This window comes from Amblyomma americanum, chromosome 11, assembly GCF_052857255.1.
Source record: "Amblyomma americanum isolate KBUSLIRL-KWMA chromosome 11, ASM5285725v1, whole genome shotgun sequence".
NCBI classification, from domain to species: Eukaryota; Metazoa; Arthropoda; class Arachnida; order Ixodida; family Ixodidae; genus Amblyomma; species Amblyomma americanum.
The window spans coordinates 122553914-122569183 of NC_135507.1; the positions used below are offsets into that span (position 1 = coordinate 122553914).

Below are 15270 nucleotides of genomic sequence, written 5' to 3' on the forward strand. Positions count from 1 at the left end.
CGTGTCTCGCCTGCTTCTCTTTGTGGCTCCCCACGGCGCACGTTTTGGCTGAACCTGGCGATGTGTCCGCGACCCTGGCAAGCGAAGCATACGATTTCTTTAAAATCTCGCATACCGCGCCTGTAGCTTTGTGGCGGTCTCCGGTTTCCAGCGAATGGGCGCTGTTGAGCGCGCGCTTCAACCTGGCGTTCTACCTGCTGAGTTAGCAGCTGTTCCAAGCGATCTAACCGCTCTGTCAAGAGAGCAACCTCAGGGTTGAGCACCGCTCTCTCTATGACGCGTACTCTCGCTGCGGCTGTCGTTAACGCCTCATTTCGTTCCTCATTCAATGCGGCCTCCACGGCTTGGTCGAAATTGCTCGGCTTGCGCGAGAGCAGGAACCGGCGCACGGGGTCTTGCAGACCAGCCACGAACAAAGCGGTCATTTCCTCTTTAAGTATATCCTCCGCGTATTTCTTCCTTAACTGGTCTCCTTCCTCCTCCCTGCTTAACGTATCGCGTGCTAGGCGCTGAAGCCGCGACGCAAATGTTCGCACGTCCTCCCCTACCATCTGTCCGGCGTCACGGAACCTCTGTACCCGCACGTGACGTGGTTCAGTGTCGAAATGCTCAAACGCGAGCTTCTTAAATTCCGCAAATGATTTTGTGGATTTTACTTTTTCGTCTCGCCAGGCAAAATCATGAGCAGCTCCTGCCATCTTACACCTCGCCATTCCCAGCATTTGAGCATCGGACCATCCCCCCATTTTCCCAATCTCTTCTAGCATGGAAAAGAAATCGCAGATTGGAACCCCTGTCTTATCTCCCGTAAACGTCGGAATGACGCTTCCTAATGCCAGCATGCTTGCTCCGAGCGACGGCTGTGGAGTGGGAGCTCCCTCAGATAGTCATTTTTTTTTCAAGCCCTCCGTTGCCTCAAGCCTCTCAAATGGGGGTAAAAGTCCCACAATCAGTCCCGTGATTCCCTTTTGATTACAATTTTGAAGTCATGAATGTCGCAGCATTCAGAGGACATTTGCTTTTGAGACCCCACTCCTGACACCAGTGTGATGACCCCCATAATGCGCAGGTCCACACGGGACGGAGAGGCAAAGAGACACCGTATGGCTCAGTTTAAACAAACAGGTATATTCAATAATTACACATGATTAAGATTATACATCAGAGGCTGGGGCGTCCGAGCTTACGTGCCGACGACTTCATGGGGGCGATGGAGTGGCTCCGGAGTTGGGCTCGAGCGGTTGCTGGCAGAAGCTGCACGCCGTCGGGCTTCGGCGCTGAAGGCCCTCTTGGCGAACGATGTCGTCCTGAGCGTCTATGCAGTAGAATTTCAATAGTCGTCCGTTTCTTCGAGGATGGTTCACAAACCCTTCCTCTAGTGTCGTTCGGCTTGGAAGATGAACAGGAGGCGAGCTTGTAGATGATGACAGCAGAGCATATTTTACAACATACATATGCAGAGAGTTAAACTGGAAAAAGCAGAACTGAATTTACAAAAGAACAAACTTTACACTACTTTACTCATCGACCGGGCAGGTTAGTGCCTAAGTAGCATCACATTACATGCTAAGCATAGAGCCCCAGCTCAGACTGGACTGCATCCGTTTACATGTGCTTTTAAGCACTTGATTAACAAAGGACTAAGGGCGGTCATTTCCAGTGGCCCGCCCAAAGCATCAATTCTCCAATCCAAAATAACATGCGAGATGGGGACCACCCCTTTGGGTTGGGCTTAGCCTCGAACCCAGAGTCTGTTAACAATACAAACTAAATAAACAACAAAAACGCCACCACTCTCTCTCAAGTGAGAGTATACACAGGCTCTCTCTTCGGAGCTAATTCACTAGCGCCTGTCTTTCCACATTCTTGGCGAGTACTGCCTGTCCGTCATGACAGGTGTCCGTCGCGGCCCTTCTGGGAAGCTGTGGGTGCCTTCCCGGCGATAGCCCACGACAAAGGGGGGGGAGGGAAAGAATGTCGTCTTCGCGGTATCGCATAGCGTCGGCTGTGGTACGGTGCGCTCTGGCCCGCTGACAGCTCCCTTGTCCTGGAATGTAACCGGAAATTGGGGAGGATAAAGCCTGTTTCCCCGGGGCGGCGGCGGGTCCGGTTTTTCTGGTCGTCACTCAAAGAGCATGGCTGGGTAATTGATGATGCCGCTGTCACGGGTCTCCGTCTACGCCGCGCCGTCGAACGTGGATCCTCGTAGCACACACGGAATGTCACACCGCGTTTTCCACAGTATTCCTTATAAAGAGCACGGACCTCGTCAAGCCACCTTTGGCTTTTTGTCCGTGCCCTTAAGCATCTCAGGATGTTTGAATAAACTGATTTGATTTGATTTGATGATTTGAAAATGTCCAAATTCAAGGGTGACACAAGTATACTGGCGGGAGAATTTAATCTGATAGGAATCGACTGGGATTACCCACCTCTTTTTTCAGGCCTTGGTGCACATGCTGATAAGTTATGTGATATAATGCTTTGTCATGACCTGCAACAAGTTGTTAGAGAGCCAACACGTGTGCAAGGTGATTCTGCCTCTGTGCTTGATCTTGCGTTCTTAGGTCGTTCCATTCAAAATTTTTCAGTGTCGGTAGAATGTGGCTTATCTGATCACAGTATGGTCTACGTTTCGTTGCCTGTGCATGGTGTGAAGAAAAAACCTATCGCTAAAATACTTCCTTTCGAGGATTTTTCAAACGCAAACGACGAAAGTGTGCTCGATTACTTTTAGTATTGCCTTGACTTTTTTTGTAGTTCTGACGCTGATGAATTAAGGGAAAGGTTTAAAAAAATTTTCTTTAACTGCAGAGACAATTTTGTCCCTTCGAAAGTGAAGAAAACACGCCAGACAAATCATGGGATCAGTCTAAACATAGTGCATCTTACGAGGAAAATTAAACAGTTAAAACGAAGAAGAACCACTCGATGCATTATCCAAACTTTCAAATCGAACCTTACTGAAGAAATTCAGAAAGCAAAACGGTACTACTTTGAGCACACACTACCGGAATTTATTTGACTCCTCCCAAAAGTTTTCGAACTATTTAGCAGAAAAGAAAAAGCCCATTAACCGAATTATGCATGAGGGTTCAATCCTTGTTGACAAAACTACCATTGCTGAACACTTTAATAGGCACTTCCATAGTGTGTTCTGAAATCCATGTAGGTTTCGTAGCAATGCATTCAGTTTTCCTGATCCAGACATTGTAACACTTTCCGGATTAACTTCACTGTTGTTAAATCTTGAAACTAAATCCACTTCGGGTCCGGATAAAATCCCCAACATATTTTTGCGTCGTTATGCACAAGTTATTTCTGAATTTCTTTCAATAATATATCGCACGTCGTTTGCAACAGGAAGACTGCCTTCCGACTGGAGGACAGCTTTTATTGTGCCTGTGCCTAAAAAGGGTGACGTGGCACTTGTTGCTAACTGCCGTCCCATTTCACTCACTTCCACATGTTGTAAATTGGCAGAACATATTTTAGCTAACTGCATAATAAAATTTCTATATGATAATGGTGTACTTTCTTCTCTTCAACATGGTTTTAGGAAAGGCTTATCCACTGTGACCCAACTAACATCGGCTATTCACAGCTCTGCAACAGCCCTTAACCACTCAGGGCAGGTCGATGCCATTTTTTAGATGTTAAAAGCTTTGGATTTGTGTCACATGCTTAAATAATGTATAAACTTGGACTAATTGGTCTTCCTAAATTTTTAATCACGTGGGTTTCGTCATATCTCACCAAACGTGTACAGTTTGTTACCATTGACGGTTATCATTCAAATTATTTACCTGTTACTTCAGGCATTCCACAAGGTAGTGTGCTAGGCCCGTTGTTTTTTTATAATATATACATTAATGATATCATTACTGTTCCCAATTAGGCCAGTTCAAATTAGGCTCTTTGCTGATGATTGCATTTTGTTCAACGAAATTGACAGCCCTAAAGACCAAATTCTCCTTAACTCTAACGTCCAGAAAATTGACACATGGTGCAGTATTTGGAAAATGCAGCTTGATGCCGTGAAAACAGTTTTTATGGAAATCACCAACAAAATAATTGTACACTCATTTTCATACATCCTTTCATGGCATCCCCTTGTAGAAGTTAAGGAATATAAATACCTCGGTGTTACCATTACTAGTAATCTAAGTTAGAACAGTCATATTGCCAATACATGCTCATCCTCCTGCAGAAAACTTGGACTTCTTCGCCCCAAACTTAAAAACGTTCCTTCCCGGATAAAGCAGTTAGCATGCTACAGCCTCATAAGACCCAAACTAGAGTATGCTTGTACAGTCTGGGACGCTTATACCAGGAAGAATATTGAGGCATTGGAGGGTGTACAGCGGAAAGCCGTGCGCTTCATCTTTTCTACATACCGAGAATATGACTCTCCTTCCATTTTTATGAAAGAAAATGCCATTCCACAACTGCGAATACGTAGAAAAATCCACAGACTAAAATTTCCATTTCTGCTGAAAAACAATAAACTCGCTTTGAGTTCCGAACTTTACCTTGCATCCCTTACAACGCGTCCCACAAGACATCATTATGCACATTCTTTAACTCCATATCAAACTAAAATGAATGCTTTTAAATATTCTTTTTATCCACGCACTATTGAGGAAAGGAACAAGCTGGCTTCTGATGTCATCATGTCTATTGATTCAATTGACAAATTGTTGTCGTCTGCCTCATAGTCGTGTTTCGGATTTATGTATGTTTTCTTGTAAGAGTTGAACATGTCTCAGTGTATTTTGCTTACTTATGTTTCGCGCGATGAATTAATATTCACAATGCTGTATTTTTCTCGCTCCTCCTGCTAGGCCCACTTACGGCCTGCAGTATTTGTTAAATAAATAAAGTACGAGCAACGCCATGACGAAGTATGCATGTTAATACTAATTCTTTTGAAATTAAGCACAAATTTAAAATCATTTTAAACGATTGCCTTATTTATGCACTCATTGACTGGGCGAATGCATGTCTGCCATTGAGTCACGTGCACGACACTGCCACCGTCATCATCAGTCTGACGATGTCCACTGCAGAACGAAGGCCTCGCCCATATTCCTCCAACGAACCCCGTCGTGGCCACCGAATTCCCACGAGATTCCCAATATCATCCGTACACCTAACTATGCGCGTCCCCTGCTGCGCTTGCCTTCGCTTGCGTCCATTTCGTTACTTCTCGTCTCTTAACGCTACACTCACCATTTTCCTTTTCAGAGCTCGCCGTGCTCTCCTCAATTAAGTTTCGCGCCTTTTCTTTAGCTTCCAAGTTTCTGTCCCATACTTTCGTCGTGGTTGATACTGATAAGCTGGTGTTCATGGCCTTAGAGGAGCTGCCTTATTTTTGTTCGGCTAGCTATTTCGCTTTCGCAATCCGGACATAGGTCGCTAGTCGACCTATGCCGACTGTTCTTCTCTGTCGAGTCTGCTAAACATTACTTTTAAGTTTCATCATGTTAATCTTTATACCCACTGTTATGCTTTGCTTGTCTAGATCTTCAAACATGCTTCGAAATTCATCCCCTGGAATCGGAGATTAAGTTATTCTCCTTTAACTGCTATTCCCACTTGTTCCCGATTTAGGTTTCCGAATACCTCCTGCAAGCAAGCGGGTATAGTAACACTGAAGAAATCATGCCTCTTTGCCTACCACCCCTCCTTATTGGTATTTAATTACTTTTGTGTGCAGGACTGTGGTACCTGTGCAGCCGCTATAGATACCTTCCGGTACCTTTACATATACCTCTTTTTGCACCCTGGTTATGCAATGCTTCCATGGCTGCTGCTGTTTCGACCGAATCAAATGGTGCACGGCGCCTACCGCAATATTCTTCAACTTACGCTGCAGCAGCTGGCAACAAGTTCATTTATGGTGGTGGATAAACTTTCAGCAGACACGGGTAGGGCAATGATGTGCTCGTTAGGACATAAGAATTTAGGAAACCAGTAGTCACCAAAACCTAGAAAACCATGTTTCTCTATATATTTTTTTACTTTTTTAATTTGTGACGTTGATCAAAGGAAAAATAGAAGTCGTGGGTTCGGATCCCACCGGCGATGTGTTTTTTCTTCTGCTTTATAATGAAAGATTTTCTCACCCACAAAGTAACTACAATCAGTGTGCACCATGTACATTAATTGATTATAGAAAGGAATGTCATCTAACAATGGACGCTGTTTATGGCTAAGGTGCCCTGCCGGCGTGGTTGTATTCTACTAGGAAATGTAACGCTCAATGAGGGCGCCCCAGCATTGTGCACCAACGCAGCAAAAACTGCGAATTGAAAGTACTCCAAGCTGTCCGGGCAAAATGCTCGTGCCTGGCTGCAGGACTGTGTGGCGCTACTTCCGCACAAGCGTTGCCTGCACAAGGCAGAAGCTGCGTCGACAGTGATGCAGGGAGGTGCACCACACGAGGGCTATACACAAGGGTGACGTAGACTGTGCAGACCCGATCACATTTGTCCAGATCGCTCACGTAACTCCGTGCGGAGGAAATAAAGCGAAGTTCTGAAGCAGCTCCTGTCTTCCGGAGATAATGCTTGTGCTCGAGGGAGCAGCCGAATAGACGTGCGAACCGCCCTTAGCATGGCAGCTGCGATTAGATTAATTACGCTTCGCTAGTGTATTTTTACTCAGCCATGGTGCAGAAACGCGCAGGATAAAAAAAAATGACTGCACAGTGAGCTACGTAAAGGAAAAGGATAGGTGTAACGTTAAGAGACCGGAAGCGGGCAGAGGGGGTGAGGGAACAAACGCGGGTTAATGACATCCTAGTCGAAATCAAGAGGAAGAAATGGGCTTGGGCAGGGCATGTAATGCGAAGGCAAGATAACCGCTGGTCTTTAAGGGTAACGGAGTTGATTCCAAGGAAAAGCAAGCGTAGGAGGGGGCAGCAGAAGGTTAGGTGGGCGGATGAGATTGAAAAGTTTGCGGGCATACGGTGTACGCATGTGGTGTAGAAAAGGGTCAGTTGGAGAAATATGGGAGAGGCCTTTGTCCTGCAGAGGGCGTAGTCAGCAAAATGGCATTCTTCTGGGCCAGTTGGTATGATTCCATATGGGACCCAGCACGAAGTTTTGGTAGAGAGACACACTGAAACACGGAACACAGCGCTGACTAACAACTTTTAATTAAAAAAAAGGGCGAAACGGTCGGAAATATATAGCCAGGCTTCATACGTTATCGATTAGGTTTTATGTGTTATTTTTATGTTATTTTTGTTTAAAACATACTGCAATTGTTGAAGGTCGGGCAGGAAGGCAATACAGGTCAAAAGAAACGCAGTCCAGTGCCACCATGTGGAGGTCACAAAATATGTGCAACATACAGCTTTGAACAGGAAACTCGCGATACAGTAAAAGCGGAAAAAGAATCGGCAAACAGCAAAGATGAAATTCAAAAAAGGGCTTTTGGCACATGTTCTTCAAGAATAGTTAAATCATCTGTGGAAGAGAGATGCATTATCTCACTTGTAGATGGGTCTGTCGAGTATGACGATCCACAACGCGTATGACTGCGTTTTATTCACAGAAATTCGAGCTCCGGAGGTCCATGTAGTGCTTAACTCTAACCTCAACAGCATTCACGATTGGTGTTGCAGGCACGGTATGAAACTAAATGCTGAAAAAAACAGTTTACATGAGAATAACTAATAGAATACACAGTCTATCTTATCAGTACCGCCTATCATCACGGTGCCTATCAGAAGTAACGCAGTACAAGTACCTTGGTGTGAAAATAACTAATACGTTAAGTTGGAATGATCAAATTTCTAACATTTGTGCATAATTTATCAGTAAACTGTGTTTTCTTAGATGTAAGTTAAAACGAGCCACTTCCGCAACTAAGCTTTTAGCTTATAGATCAATCATTAGACCGAAATTAGAATATGCCTGCACAGTGTGAGATCCTTTCACTAAAACCGATATCCGTGGTTTAGAGATGATTCAGCGAGAAGCAGTTCGTTCTATTTTTTCTAAATTCCGCACTACCGATTCCCCTGCAGCTTTATTGAATGTTAATGGTATACAGACACTGGATACTCGAAGATAGCTTCTGCGACTAAAATTTCTCTTTTTGTTGAAAAATAAGTTATCAATGAGCCCCGACCCTTACATAAAACCACTAGTGCCGCGATTAAGGACACATCGTCACGCCCACTGCCCTTAACACTTTATCGTACCAGAGCCAACTTGTATAAATATTCTTATTTTCCCCGATCAATAACGGACTGGAAGCAGCTTCTTTTGAGTGGACTATTAAGCACGGAGATCACTGCCTATTTTTTATATAAACTTTTGAATGTTGTATGTTTGGTTCTGGCGAGAAATTGTGTTCAATTTGCCTATTTTTTTTTTCGTTCGAATCATGTATGTGTTGTCCTTGGTTTGTTTACCTTTTAATTTTTGTGCTAAATGTTACCTTGCCTTGTATCTCATTGCATTTCCCCTCCTGCCTGGGCCTACGAAGGCTGGCAATATTAAATAAATAAATAAATGAATTTGGATGAATGAGCAATCGTGGATAGACACTTGGTGGGTGACTGTAGAGCAGAAAGAAGAACCTCACTCTGGCAAGCATTGTTAGCAGCACACTGCTCGAGCGCTGTAGATAAATGAACTGCAAGTATCGTCACAGCCGTTCCGCATTAGCATCGACATAGAGAGTTGGGTGAGGCAGTCACGGTTGCAATTGCTTTTGGTGCACTCGCACTTACAGTGGCCATTCCCTTCAGTTAGCATTTGCGTGTTTGTGTGAAGCCTCCTTTGTGGCATGCTGACCATGTGCCCACTTGGTTGTTGGCAACCTCTCCAGGTGTATTTACGTGTGTATATTAGATAACCCTGTCAACCTTCCACCGGATTTTGAATACTGTCTACCGTGGTAGGTGGGAGTTAAATTAATGGCTGGGCACGAGAGGTCGCTCGGGAAGAGCAACTTGGGTCTCACAAGCCCCACCGGTGGCAGCACCTGCCATCGCAGGGCAGTGGCGCGTCGCTTAACCGCTGCACCACTGTGTCAGAGTCAAGGGAACGGAAAGAGGTGCTCGTTATGACATAAATGATGCAAGCCAACTGTTGGCCAACGGTGACTGTTGGCTTGCGTCATTTTCTCCAGGCTGTATGGCAACTTGCAAGTATCCGTGAATGCAAAGAATCGCCAATTTAACCCATTATCGCTATCGTAACACCTTCCATTAGTGAGAAATGGATCTGAACACTCCAACCGACGTGAAAATCGAAGTTCTAACGTAAATATTTTGCATTTGGCCTAACTGCGCAAATCGGCCGTAATCTTTATTTTTGTCGAAAGGTAGTCATGAACATGTGGCCCAAATGCACGGCGCAGGTACTGCTGGTTCGTGTACCGGGAGCCCCCCTGCGTCTGTCCGCCGCCGCCGGCCAAGGAACCCGAACACTTGCCCGCCGTGGGCGAAGACTGGGACGGCGCTCCCATGGGGCCGGCCTACTCGAACACCGACCAATAGAGGGCGCAACAGGTCTCCCCACCCTCACCAGGCAGCGCCGCGCTGCTGCAGATGCGCATTTTCCAGTGCGCCTCAGTTCTTCCGCTGTGTCCTGCTTCCGACCTCCTAGCAACGCGCAACCACGAGCTGCTGTCATGGGCAGTGCGAAGCGCCCTGCAGTGTCTCTCAGACACTCGGCCGTGTAAAAGGGGATGCCAACGTCTGCGAGCGTTTGTTTATTGACCATTGTGCAGATCGAGCAGGCAGCGTTAGGCTTTGTTTCGGTGAACTACACTAAGGGATGTTTGCAGCAAGTGCTGTACTCCTTCCAAGCTTCCGCTCGCGACTTTCTTACGCAGGTTTTGACCATCACTTTCAATGTGCATACTGAAGAGCACTCACATCGTTGTCGCGGACACGATGTGAGCCGAGTGTGGCTGTGTTTTTGTCATGTTTATTGCTTCCTTCAGAGCCTCCGCACTTGATGGGAGGGTTCGTACTTAACGAGGTGTCGTTGGGCGTGAGCACTTGCCATGTTTCGTTTTGTGTGTTTTCTTTTTTGCAGCAAGTGTGACAGTCGACTGAGACATGCTTGGCGTCACCTGCATTTAGTCGGTCAAAAAAAAAATGTAAAATAAAAGCACCCAAAAGTGTGACGTGCGCAGCACTGCCCCGTAGCTGGGTCCATACCTGCTATATAATGGTGACGTATTTCAAAATACAGCTAAAATCCTTATGCGCAGGATTCAGGTCAACACGCTTGTTCTTTTTTAATTTACGAATCATGTAATGTTTTCTTTAAAGCAAATGTCGTCACCGCGAGCCCGGCAAGGATACCGGTGAAAGCCTGGCTGCTAAGTATATCACCATTCTCTGCGAGAAAGTGGCTGGAACAGCTTAATTTTGCTTGCTACAGAAGACGGCACCAATTTAATGAGAATTTGTCCATTATTTCTTCGTATTTGTCCAAAGGCGTCAAAAATATGTGTTATGTTCCTTCTCAAGGTGTGCTTATCATGCTGAACTCGGCCTTTACTGTGCTTGTCTTGTGAGGTTGCCTTGCTGTGTACTGTTAGCTTCATATATGAGCATAGCAAAGGTAAATCGGTGACAATGCTCAGTTGTATTTACGAACACCAGAGCCGCATACCACCCTTTACGTTCCAACTATTCGTTGTGGTATCGCCCAGCATAGCTTCGTGAAATTTGAAGTCGCGTATATCATATCGATGGAATATATTGTGCACTTGCATTTGAGTGCACCTGGCGAGGCATGCACTGAAATGCCTTACCTTTACGATAATTAAAGCTGCTGTTAAACTGATCCCTCTAGTGACTTCGAGCACTTATAATCTTCGTAAAAGGTCAGCTGAAAGGGCAGTGCTGCTCTTTCGCTCTTCGGCCATCGCACGCCTCGAGAAAAAAAAAAGCTGGAACTGAAGCAGAAATGCCCTCCGCCCCACTTCAAAACTGCCACAGTGTTGAGTAAATAAACCAGTCAAAAGATGAAGAGATTGGGGGTAAACGGCAACAACATCACCGTCGTCATCACCATCAGCCTGACTACGCCCACGGCAGGGCAAAGGCTTCTTGGAAAATGTTTGCTTGAAAAATGGGTTTTTGACCCCACCTTGAGTAATCGAAAATACCTTGTGCCACGGCGCTCTTTGCCCAGAGATGCACTTGCGCCGTAAAAATCCAAATCATAATCATCATAATCATTCTCCAACAACTCTCCAATTAATCGTGTTCTTTGACAGCTGCGGCGATCGTATCCCCGTAAGGTTCTTAAACTCTTCCGCCCCCTGCTACGCTTGCTTTTTCTTCGACTAACAAGTCTACTTTTTTTAAATGATTACTTCCGTCTCCCAGGAGAAGCAGCCGAGCATGAGCAGCACGACAACTAAGACTTTGTTGTGCTGTTACAATAAAGCACAGTTGGTAGTCCAGGCTCTTCTTCGTCTTTTGAATGATTTATTTATTCAAAGCTACGTACCAACTGGCCAAGACCGCAACCCTCCCACCACATGTAGTCACCACCACCGAACCCAATCACGATCGCTCGTGCTCTTTACTGTAACCAAATTACTTGCGCCCTCTCTAACTGGCCGTTTTAGGGAGCGAAAAATTTTACACCTTTTTTTTTTTTGTTGCGAAATGTTCTTGGAAATTGTTTTTGCGAAAGGCCGGCATGAAAAATGGCTGTCTCCGTTAGCTATTTACTTCTATTTTCAAAATAGAGAATTTCTGCTTCGCATCACCCCTCTGACGACCTATTGAACTTAAGGGTATCCTGGTAATAAACGTTTGTCTATCCCCGAAATCGGTAAATTTCGCACATATTTTACGCAGAACAAGCTACCACCACTGCGGTATGCCAAGCGTTCTTAGGACCCCCTCAACTGCATGCGATACCATCAGCCCCGAAAAAGTTCGTGATGCGGCTTTGGTTGGCATAAAATGTGATTTGCTCCTTCCCTTCCACTCTCCTCGCAAACACTGGTCAAGCACCAACTGCGATGAAATCACGCTTGTTTTAGCATGCCACGATAAACGAGCGTTTGTTTGTCGATGGACTCGACAACCTCGCGTGCCTCGAGGGTGTAAATGAATAAGCGATAAACAAGGAAGAAATCGCGCTGCGGCGTTTACAACCTGCCGGCGAGAAGACGGAGCGTTGACTGTCGTGGCGCATTGGCGGGAATTTAAAATCCGTGACATCGACGACCAAGAATTTTGCACAGCGAATGAATGACAAATCCAGGATATCATGTAAGCAAGGCAGAGCTATCGCGCGTTTGTCCAGCTGCTTCGCAAAGACAACCTAGAAAAGTTTGGATGTCAGTTTCGCTTCTGTTTGAACTGATAAATTTGCGCGCTTTTGTGTATTTGATTAAACAATAAGTTTTAAACATCTGCTACATTAAATGATGTCAATAACGGACACCGTAGTGAAGGGCTCCGGATATTTTCAGCCCGGGGCTCGGTGGTTATGGCGCTCGGCTGCTGACCCGAAAGACGCGCGTTCGATCCCTGCCACCGCTGTCGCATATCGATGGAGTAGATATGCTAGAGGCCCGAATACTGTGCGATGTACACGCACAAAAGCCCAGGTGGTCGAAATTATATGAGCACAGATTTGTAATCATATGAACAGGTGTTATGGAAACCAACGAGGTCACCTTATTTCCACGTGCTGTCTTTTCAAAGAAATTATTCTCACTTTGGGACCTCAGTTGCTGCGCAGATGGAAGACGTGTAATGAATTTAACGCCGCTATGATACCATTATTTTCGTTCAATTCTAGACGATTCTTTTCATCCACTCGTCTCTGTGATTGCAACGAGAGTCACTGCATTAGGCGTTTAAAGTTAAAAACAATGAGAATTATGGGACTTCGAATGATATCATTATATCACACCCCTCTATGAATAGGAAAACGCCATATCACCGTGTACGCATGCCGTAACAAGGCCTGCAGTACAGATAGAATCTCGCGCAAGGCTGTCCGTGCCTGAAATTTGCCCGATTGTCATGTGTGTTCGGCGATATTTTTTTTTAACTTAAAGGAGTTCAGACACCTAATTTTGGCGGTATGTTTTCTTCTTTACAATGATGCGGAAGACACTACTACGCATGAATCACCGCGTGGTATTCGCCTACGGTCGCTAAAAAAATTATAATCGAACTTTTCTCTCGTGCTATTTCGGTTTCTATTTCAACAGCCGAGCGATGTCTGTGACGTCAGTGTGTTTTTTTTTGTCACGTGAGGCATGCAAAAACATCCATATAATCGCTGCTTCATCTTTTCAATTAACTACAGCGCTGAAGCCAGCCTATATAACCACACTTTGACGCCACAGTCATCGCTCCGCTGTTGAAACCGAAACCGAGACAGCACGAGAAATAAATTTTATTATTAATTGTTTAGCGGTCGTGATCCACATTAATGACTTGCGCATCATTACAAAAAAGAAAACACGCACCCAAAAGCTAGGCGTCTATACTCCTTTATAGCGCCTCACTGTCACATAGGCCCAATTGTAGTCTTGAAAAATCATCGTTTTTAGTATATTTATAGACTGGGTACCTGACAAAAACTGTGCTGCTACGGTCCTGCGAGCGTTTCACTGCTGCATTGAAACCGCGTGTTGGCATCCTCTCTGTTGCTGGCTCCAGAACAGGAACCCGCAGTGACCTTCAGCGCCTCTTCTGCTTTGTTAGCTTGCAGACATCCATGTAACGGCTCTCCCGAGGAATGTGTTTAGAGTAAGACCTGACATCATCGTCTAAATCTGCCGGCGAAGCACACAGGCAAACGAACAAACCACGCGGTTCCCCGCGCCGATCCTTCGTAGACTAGTTCGCGCCGCCGTCGTAGCGTGGCGTTAATGTCATAAAAATATTAGAACCATCGGATAATTCTAGAGCACCGCGAACTTTTTCCGCGCGCCGCTGAGCCAGCGATTGGTCAACGTAGGTCACGTGACTTGCCGCCGCCTGCGGTCACTCACAAGCTTCCAAGCAGACGTAGCGTGGACGCCTCAAGCGGCAGTGGCAGTGTGGGGATTCCTGCGTGTCGCGCTTGTCTCTCGGGTTTGAAAAAAAAAAAAGCATTTCGAGGCCACATGCCAGGCTGCTGCGCTTTCGGGTGCAGCAGCCGGACAGGGTCTATTCCACAGAGTTTGTTTTTTATTCCACGCGGGAAAAACAACGAGAAAAGGCGCCTTGCCTGGCTTCATAGGATCGGCCGGGTGAAGTCCGTGGCGACAAGAAACACACGCTTGTGCGAGGTAAGTTCGAGTGGTTCATGGCGGAAGTTTTGCGCATAGCGTAAAGCGCACGAAATTAGGCTGTAATAGAACAGCTGCACGTGCGGACAAAAGCAAACGGAGCGTGCTGTTGCCGTCTTACATTTTTCACACGATGCCCAATTCTAACTGGGACCTCTGGTACGTTGAGGAACGAATATGTTTAAATAGTGACCGGCTTCTGTACAATGCAAGAGTAAAGTTCTGTCATGAAACTCTTTTTCTGGGTTTGGCTACATTTACACTGTGTTCTTCCTGGGTGATTCTTCATTAAGCGCCCAAGTTGCAGGATTTTCTGTTGGAAGTCTAGAAATAATTCTTGAGTATTTCACAACCAGGCTAATTATGACTGCCCGTTAAAGTAACTGCCATGCGGGGCCTTCAGAATATACCCGCCAGCTTTCGTTTTCTATAGTTCAAGTTCAATCAATCAAGCAAGCTCGCATTATGGGACACTATTCAGGCAGACTCTGGAACATACTTGTGTCGCCTCTCACGCACGGAGGAGTATTAATCTCGGAAGATCTTTTCTGAGCCTTTTGACTCTTCTTTAGACTTGCATCAACCATAAAATAACTGAATCAAGGCAATTAAAATGCTGGACGAGGGAACAGGGGATGCCTTATTATCCTGTGTACAGCAAAGCAGTTTTGCATCGATGCTCATGTAACAAGGAAGTAATTCGCTCCAAAGCGAGAAAGGTCACGAAGCAAAAATAAAAGACATTGTCTTCCTGTAGATAATTTCAACGTCATGGTACACCGGGAAACAGATATGCCATGGAAGGAGATAAAAATGCGCAGGCGATTTTGTTTTTATGTGTGTGTGTACGCGGGCATGTGTGGCGAGTTCGTCCGCATCTACGCTGCCATCGGGAATCGCTTGATATGCATGTTCTTATGGCATTTGAGGAAGGAAAGAACGCCCGAGAGACTTAAACACCACTAAAATAACGTAATA

At 45.6% G+C, this 15270-nt stretch overlaps 1 protein-coding gene across 2 annotated transcripts in view; it reads left to right on the forward strand.

The window, feature by feature from the left end:
• LOC144110219 (proton-coupled folate transporter-like) overlaps positions 1-14424 on the forward strand; it is a 129963-nt gene extending 115539 nt beyond the window's left edge. The window contains exon 7 of one of the 2 annotated variants that reach the window (XM_077643057.1): positions 9382-14424. In XM_077643057.1, coding sequence (XP_077499183.1) covers positions 9382-9705 — 324 coding nt within the window. In that variant the 3' untranslated portion in view covers positions 9706-14424. The remainder of the gene's footprint in view (positions 1-9381) is intronic. The other variant, XM_077643058.1, reaches the window with a different exon arrangement.
• Positions 14425-15270: the final 846 nt, after the last annotated feature.